Here is an 8,816-nt window from a genome sequence, read left to right as displayed (position 1 = left end):
AGAGGCGAGGGGAAGGGAGGAAACAGAGAGCGAGGGGGAGGAGTCTGAAGGAAAAATGAGCGATGGCGACGACCCGAGATCTCCGAGTCTCTCCAGTGAATCGGAAGATTCACAGAAAGGAGCGCCAGTGACCAGAGCAAGGGGGGAGCTTAGGGGGACACCCCAGGAAGAAGGGACAAAAGGGGGTTCAGAGAGCAGCAGTTGGAAATCGGGGCCAACGTCCCCAACAGAGCGCAGTGGGGAGAAAGGGCGCCAGGCAGCGGGATCCGGCGGCTCGCCGCAGGGGGGAGGGCATGAGTCAGGAGTAGCCACACCTCCATCGGGGAGTGAAGAAACGGTCAAGCGGAAAGTGGGAGGTTGGGCGCGCGCGCCAAGTTCAAATGCACAGGAAGGCGGCACAGTAAGCAGCCCGGAAAGGGAGCCAGGTCCTAAAGCCCGCCGCAAGGAGACAGAAGGGTCCGGGGGGTCAGCGTCAGAAGAGTCCCGGAAGGAAGAGACCACGGGGGGCAGAGGGACCCAGAGAAGAACGGTCAGGCGGAAAAGGTGGAGTAAGGCGAGGGTATTAGGTTGGTGTACAGGAGGCGGGGACTCAGACGGAGCTTCGCCGGTCTAGCTTATAAGACGTAGAGTTGCACGCTGCAGCTTGGAAATGGAAACTGTAAATCAATAAAGACTTTTATACAGTGAACGCTGGCTAGCGTGATCCTCTGTGAGCTCGGATCTGGAAGCAGCTCTGACAGTAAGCTCTGTCTCCAAAAATCTTGGCACCTGAAGCCTAGCACAAAGGGGTGAAGGCTGGTGCCTACTCACGAGCTCACGAACGGCAGACAAGATGGCTGCCGAACAGCAGATAGCGGATCTGCGAGAAGCAGTGACACAACTGAATGCCGAAATACTCGCATCCAGGAAGAGAGAGGGAGAAACAGCCGCCGCCTACCGGGAGCTCCAGATCAGGTTGGAAATGCTTACGAAGCAAGGGCAACTGACACCCAAACCGGAGGGGATTGGGTTGGGGAGAAGAGCAGGCGGTCTAGTATCTCACTTCGATGGGAATTTGCAACAGTACCCCAACTTTAGAGCAGATGTACAGTGTGCGCTGCAACTGCTGGACAAGGACTTTAGAGATGAGCAAGAGAAGGTGGGGTTTATCATGTCCCATTTGCATGGAGATGCTAAAGCATGGCTGCGCAATTTGTGGAGAGATAAGGATCCGGCACTCCAAAGTGCGGATGCCTTCCTTAAAGCGATGGATGCATGCTTTTTATCAAGCATAGACGTGGATCTTGCCCGGAAAGAGGTGCACGGACTGAAGCAGGGGAGGGCCAGTGTAAGGCAGTATCATGCACGCTTTTTTGCACTGGTCAGTGCCCTGGAATGGGACAGAGATTCGGCTCCAGTCAGAGACCTGTTTTGGGAAGGCTTGAGCGGAGCGGTTAAAGACGAAATCGCGAGGGGGGAGAGACCCCGGACCACACAGGAGGTCGTTCAGAGGGCGCTGACGATTGGGGTGCAGCTGGAGGAACGTCCATGGAGCAGGGACGAAGGGCGTGGAGGGCGCGAACCAGTGAGAGGGTCCTCCTTCGTTCCCAGAGAAGCAGCGCGTGCGCAATCCACGCCTCCGCTAGGAGGGGGAGCGGAACCTATGGAGGTTGGAGGTGCCAGGGCTCAGTCAGCAACCAGAGCCCTAGCGCCGGGAGCAGTCAAAGCGAAGCCTCCTAGAGGGAACCGGAAATGTTACATCTGCGAAAGTCCTCAACACATGGCGAAAGAGTGTCCCCAGAGGATCCACAAGCTCAATGCAGCCTCTGCAACGGTGACTGCAGCTACTCAGCACGGAGACTCACAGCAGGGAAACGACGGAGTCTGGCTGGAGACAGAGGCACTGGGGCCCAGCTAGATGAGTCAGTGAAGCAGTCCCCAGAGATTTTGCAGCCCACAGACCCCCTCCCGCCCAAACCAGTAGTGCAGCTCACTGCATCGCTCCAGCTACCCAATGGCCTCACTCTGGACGTGCCAATCACCGTTGACTCAGGAAGCAATGCGGACTTTACAGGGCAGGACTTTGTCGATAAACACGCTATACAGCTACTGCCTGCCACGCTGCCCCTGCAGGTCGTCACAGTGGATGGCAGGGAGCTGCTAGGGGGGCAGGTGGTGAAGCAAACGCCACCAATGGTGATGAGACTTGGAAATCACAGGGAAGTCATCAGTTTTAATGTCACCAGACTGTCAGACACGCCTATTGTCTTGGGCATGAGTTGGCTGGACAGACACAGTCCGACGTTGGCTTGGTACCAGCGGCAGCTGGTCTTCGGCTCATCATATTGCGCTGAACACTGCATTCTGCCCCGGCAGGAGGGAGAGGAGGAGGAGACACAGCTGCAGCTGGGGACGCTGCAAGCAATCCCCCACAAATACGCAGGATTTTTGGAGGTTTTCTGCGAGAAGGAGGCGGACAGGCTACCCCCCCACAGACCATATGACTGCAAAATTGAACTACTGCCAGGGGCGGCGCTGCCAAAAGGGAAGCTGTATTCCATGTCTGAGGACGAACTACAGGAACTCAAAGAGTTCATAGATCATAATTTGGAGCGCGGTTTCATCCGAGAGTCCAAGGCAGTGGGGGGCAGTCCTGTATTCTTTGTTAAGAAGAAGGACACGCCCCAAAAGAGGCTGGTTGTGGACTATCGGACCTTAAACAGCATGACCAAGCCATCGGACTTCCCCATGCCCAGGATCGACGACCTCCTCGCGACGGTACGCAAGGGCCGCGTGTTCACCAAGTTGGACCTGCGAGGGGCGTACAACCTCATTCGCATGCGGGAAGGAGATGAGTGGAAGACAGCCATGTTCACGCCCCTAGGCACCTACGAATACAGAGTTATGCCTTTTGGACTACAAAATGGCTCCCACTGTTTTCAAACTTTCATGCATCACATGTTAGCGGGGCTCCTCTACAAGACGTGTGTCAGGGGTTCAGGAGCAGAGGCGAGGGCAAGGGAGGAAACAGAGAGCGAGGGGGAGGAGTCCGAAGGAAAAATGAGCGATGACGACGACCCGAGATCTCCGAATCTCTCCAGTGAATCGGAAGATTCACAGAAAGGAGCGCCAGTGACCAGAGCAAGGGGGGAGCTTAGGGGGACACCCCAGGAAGAAGGGACAAAAGGGGGTTCAGAGAGCAGCAGTTGGAAATCGGGGCCAACGTCCCCAACAGAGCGCAGTGGGGAGGAAGGGCGCCAGGCAGCGGGAGCCGGCAGCTCGCCGCAGGGGGAAGGGCATGAGTCAGGAGTGGCCACACCTCCATCGGGGAGTGAAGAAACGGTCAAGCGGAAAGTGGGAGGTTGGGCGCGCGCGCCAAGTTCAAATGCACAGGAAGGCGGCACAGTAAGCAGCCCGGAAAGGGAGCCAGGTCCTAAAGCCCGCCGCAAGGAGACAGAAGGGTCCGGGGGTCAGCGTCAGAAGAGTCCCAGAAGGAAGAGACCACGGGGGGCAGAGGGACCCAGAGAAGAACGGTCAGGCGGAAAAGGTGGAGTAAGGCGAGGGTATTAGGTTGGTGTACAGGAGGCGGGGACTCAGACGGAGCTTCGCCGGTCTAGCTTATAAGACGTAGAGTTGCACGCTGCAGCTTGGAAATGGAAACTGTAAATCAATAAAGACTTTTATACAGTGAACGCTGGCTAGCGTGATCCTCTGTGAGCTCGGATCTGGAAGCAGCTCTGACAATGATGATCAGATTGTGTGGCATAAAAGCTTTAATCAGGTGAGATGTAGCAGTCTGAGACCAGACCTGGATGTACACTAACCTTTTTAATGTCATTAGAATGATTTTAACTATATCGTTCTAAAACATAATTGCTTAAAAAAGTGTTCATTACTTCCAAAAGAGCTGTTCCCCTCACTGCCTGGTTCCTGGTTGCTCTGCAGCACCATCTGGTGTCCCATTTTAATAATGCATTATCAACGTTCTAAGCTAAACATAATGTGGCTCTTACGTTTTGAAAATCTTTCCTTAACCCTTTCTTAATCTTATAAATCATGAGTGTAGATCCATCCCAGATATTGTAAAAAAAACCAAAAAAAAACCCAACGTTGGGTCCCCTAATGTTGTTGGACTACGACTCCCATCGCCATCAGGCAGGATAGCCAATGATCAAGGATGATGGGAGGCGTAGTATAATCTGCCAACATCTGGAGAATGGAGATTGAATGACAGAGAGGCAAACAAGTTTCAATACTTTTGAAAGTTTCTTTCTTTTTCCAGAATTTGTTTTGGTCAAATCCCGCATTATCTCTTTTCTTGTTTAATTACTTTATCTCTGCTTCATAGTTCCATATTCTGGGCATGATGACAGTAATCCACTCGTTAGGCAGAGTAAATAATTTACACGAGTGAAACCTGGCCCCTAGTCTCTTGTCATGGCCCCCTATTTATGTGGTTTCCACCTGCGGCTCCTTTGGAATATCCTGGGGGCCTCCAGGGGGCTATATGGCCCCTGGTTGAGAAACACTGATCTAGGGGCTAACAAATGTCCACAGACCCAGGTGGCCCATGCACACTCTCTTCATCATGAGGGTTCATATATTCCTACTAATCTCCTGTCCGTGTTTCTGTGCAGGGACTGCCAGTTTCTGTGTGCAATGACAACTGCTATCCTGGCTCCAGCAGGAAAAAGAAGGAGGGAGAGAAATTCTGCTGCTATGATTGTTTTCCATGTCCAGAAGGGACGATCTCAAATCAGAAGGGTAAGAGGCAACATGGACAGAGATATCGAGACACTCACTTAGCATAATATGCTTGCTCCTCCTTTCTTTGGAAAATGTATGTCCCCTTGAATGCATTCTGCAATACATATGAAAACTAAACATACATTAGAAAACTAAACAAGCAACTTTATTTTTAAAATTATGTTTCAAACAAACAAGGACATTTTGACCTTATGCCAGTCAGACCTTATGGTGTTTCCTGCTTGGCAGGGTGTTGGACTCGATGGCCCTTGTGGTCTCTTCCAACTCTATGATTCTATGATTCAGTCACTATCTTACCAAACAGGAGGGGCGGGAAATGTCCAGTAGCACCTTTGAGACCAACTAAGTTTGTTCTTGGTATGAGCTTTTGTGTGCATGCAAACTTCTTCAGATACACTGAAACAGAAGTCACCAGACCTTTATATTGTGAAGATCTAATGAGGGGAGTGATATATGCTGCATTGCAAGAATTGGAAGAAAGATAGGATTAAATAACAATATATTTTCCATTAAAACACTGACTATTAAGGGGTCATTAAATCACACACATCAGCAATGTGATCAATGAGATGAATTTTTAAAAAATGTGAAAGCAGGATTCATTCTCAGGGAGTTCCATACCTAAAGAAAAGCTCTTTACTGAAACCTCAGGCCACAAATAGATTCAGGTGGCTAGGAGGCCCTTGAAGTGTAGCTGGGTTCCCACAAAGTAAGACGCAATGGTAACACCAAGAAACCTTATTGAACTAACAGAACTGGCCAACAGGGGCATAGTAACTGCTTTTATACATTTCTGAAGAGCTAGGCCACTCCCACTCTCAATGTGATTGGCTGTCTTAACTCCCAAGCTATGCATCATAACTTAGAGTTTAAGGGCCAATGGCAGTAGCCCAAATCCTGAAATGTTCTGTGATTGGATATCATGTATTGAATCAGAACACAGGAGCTCAGAAGTCTTAGTCCAGACTTGGAGGAGGAGGTGAAATTGGTTATGGTATGGTGGGCCCAAGATATTGGACACAATATATATACAAACGAATGGGAAAGGCTGTGGAAGGAGGACATCAGGTCCAATGCACATTACAATCTTAGAGAAAATGTGATGAAGATGTTATACAGATGGTGCCTAACCCCGGCCAAATTGGCCAAGATGTATAAGAATAGTTCAAATGCTTGTTGGAGGTGTAAAAATGGGGTAGGTACCTTTATGCACATGTGGTAGGAGTGTAATAGGATAAGAGAAATTTGGGGTGTTATATATAATGAACTCAAAAAGATTTTCAAATTCTCAATTTCAAAAAAACCTGAAGCCCTGCGGTTAGGTATCATGTCCATGGAGATTAAGAAAAATCCTATACCTCTTTTTATGTATGCAACCACAGTGGCTGAAAATTGGATAACAAGGAATTGGAAAGGTGATAACAGCCCCACAAAAACGGATAGGCAAGAGAAAATGATAGAATATTTACAACTTGCCCAAATGACAGGGAGAATAAGAGGAAACTCAATAGAGAAAGTTAATAAAGATTGGATAATATTTAAAGAATATCTTAAAAACTACTGTGACGATGTTAATCTCCTGACAGACTTAGAATGAATCTTGAATTATAGAGAAAGTACATAGTAAAATTTTCTGGATAATAAATGGGAAAGTAAAACAATAACAATGAAATGTGCATAGACTAACAAAATGTAAAATAGCACAATGAGAGGAATCAGAAGTTAGTGTCTATGGTGTGTCTATGTTGTGGTGTGTATTGTATGTATTGTCTAAGTTATATGTAAATTTACATATAATAAAGGTTATTTAGAATCCAGATTCAAGCTCTGGCAAACCAGACCACTTTCATTGACTGCCATAACCGATTCTTTCAGGTAGATGAAGGTCATCATCTTGACATTTTTAATTGTTCCTCCACCCTCCAGATATGGATGCCTGTGTCAAGTGCGCAGAAGAAAACTACCCAAACCAGGCCCAAACAGGGTGTGTTCCAAGGGGGCTGAGCTACCTCTCCTACCAAGAAAAGTTAGGGCTCAGCTTAGCTGTCTCCGCTCTGGCTTTCTCCCTGATCACCACCTTCGTGCTGGCGACTTTTGCGAAGCACAAGGACACGCCCATCATCAAAGCCAACAACCGCAGCCTCACCTACCTCCTCCTCCTCTCCCTCCTTCTCTGCTTCCTCTGCTCCTTGCTCTTCATTGGTCAGCCTGGAAAAGGGACCTGCCTCTTCCGACAAATGACTTTCAGCATCGTCTTCTCGGTGGCCCTTTCCAGTATTCTGGCCAAAACCATCACCGTGGTTCTAGCATTCATGGCAACCAAGCCCGGATCCAGAATGAGGAGATGGGTGGGGAAGGGGCTGGCCAATTGTGTGGTCCTTTCCTGCTCTTTCCTTCAAGCTGGCATTTGCACCCTTTGGCTAAGTGCTTCCCCTCCATTCCCAAATACAGACATGCAGTCACTGAAGAGTGAGATCATCCTGGAATGCAATGAGGGTTCAGCTGCCATGTTCTATTGTGCTTTGGGCTATATGGGTTTTCTGGCCATTGTGAGTTTCCTTGTGGCTTTCCTGGCCAGAAAGTTACCCGACAGTTTTAACGAGGCCAAATTTATCACGTTTAGCATGTTGGTTTTCTGCAGTGTTTGGCTGACCTTTGTTCCAACCTACCTGAGCACCAAAGGGAAATACATGGTAGCCGTGGAGGTCTTCTCCATCTTGTCCTCCAGTGCTGGGTTACTGGGTTGCATCTTTTTCCCTAAATGCTACATCATTGTGCTGAGGTCTGACCTGAACAACAAGGAAAGCCTAATAAGGGGAAGAAAATAGTGTGTGTGTGTGTGTGTGTCCATATCTTAGAGCTTGAGTAGTCCCGGACTATCATTCACTCTGACCTCTGATCTTGATCTTTGAATAAATTTGTGTCTCATCAGTTTCCTCTGGGTTTAGTTTTCTTATTCTTGACCACCTCCAGACCGGGGAACTCTATTTTCTGGATCATTATCATGATCTGGATGTGGATGCAGGGGAGGGTAAATCAGGTTTGGGTTAGTTTGGACCCTATAGAGTCTTATCCACATTTATAAATCAGGACCAGAAACTGTGCATAACTGCCCAAAACATAGATTGATCAAAAAATATCTGAGGGGTCCAGGCCCCCCACCCAGGTCAATGTGCACTGCCATTCAAATGCGGTGAGTGCACCACATCTTGTGATCAATTATGTGGGGTGGGGCTTACCTGCCCCCCTATTTTATTCAAGTTGGCACCCCTGGAATTTAGGGTGTGATGCAGGCAACAAATTTAGTAATAACAACAACCTCTCTCTAGGACAAAAGCGGCCTTCAACTTCCTCATCAAGTGCTACTGACTACATATATCTCAAAGAAGAAAATAATTGTTGTAGAGTTCAAAACAGAAAAGAAAGGAAAACTTTTGCCATTCATTATGCAACTTCAAATGTCATCAGTACTCAAGGGAAATTATAATAACACCTATCCATGCCAAAATTACTAGTTTAGATATTCTTGCGCATTATGCAAACAAATGTCATAAACCATCAGAACTGGAAAAACAATATCCCTTATGGTCTCCATAGGAGGCACTGATGACACCCTGGGTGTCTGCAGCCACCACTTGGGTGCCCATAGCTTTAAGTTCAGACTTTTGACAGTGTGTGTGTACAACTCACCTGGGAACTTTATGGAGAAGGCTGGGTAAAGATGACGATGATGTTGGTGTATGTCAAGTGTGTGTGAGCCATGTGTGATAATTTATCTCTAGTCAGGGACAAAGCAGCCTTCCTAGCTAATTGCAACCAACTGCATTTCATTCAAGGAAGAAAAAATAATTGTAGAGTTTAGGTAGAAAAAACCCCTACTACTTCAATTGCTCATGATGCAATTTCAAGGAACATCAACACTCAGGGGAAATTACCGTTACACCTCTCATTGTCAAAATTACTGGTTTCCATCCTCGTACACAATGTATGTCATTGGCAAGACCATCAGTCAGAATCTGAACAAGAAAGAAAGATATAAAACCCTCGTGTTGTTGACCAGTGGATCTGGA

The 8,816-nt window shown here is 48.0% G+C and overlaps 1 protein-coding gene across 1 annotated transcript; it reads left to right on the top strand.

Annotated features, from left to right (window-relative positions):
• Positions 1-4,723: 4,723 nt before the first annotated feature.
• On the top strand, positions 4,724-7,682 carry LOC309532387 (vomeronasal type-2 receptor 26-like). The gene is made up of 2 exons (XM_082222551.1): positions 4,724-4,819; positions 6,673-7,682. The coding sequence occupies exons 1-2, from the start codon at positions 4,792-4,794 to the stop codon at positions 7,572-7,574; spliced, it is 930 nt and encodes a 309-aa protein (XP_082078677.1). The 5' UTR covers positions 4,724-4,791; the 3' UTR covers positions 7,575-7,682.
• Positions 7,683-8,816: the final 1,134 nt, after the last annotated feature.

This window comes from Podarcis vaucheri (assembly GCF_965113315.1).
Source record: "Podarcis vaucheri genome assembly, chromosome: 5".
Taxonomy (NCBI): domain Eukaryota; kingdom Metazoa; phylum Chordata; class Lepidosauria; order Squamata; family Lacertidae; genus Podarcis; species Podarcis vaucheri.
This window is presented reverse-complemented; position numbering and strand designations above follow the sequence as displayed.

What these genes read in the sequence shown, in the direction of transcription:
- LOC309532387 (XM_082222551.1), top strand. Translation starts at nt 4,792, where the DNA reads ATGCTTGCTCCTCCTTTCTTTGGAAAAT. An exon ending in TCCTCCTTTCTTTGGAAAAT is followed by an intron (nt 4,820 to 6,672) that starts GTATGTCCCCTT and finishes TCCACCCTCCAG; the next exon opens with ATATGGATGCCTGTGTCAAG.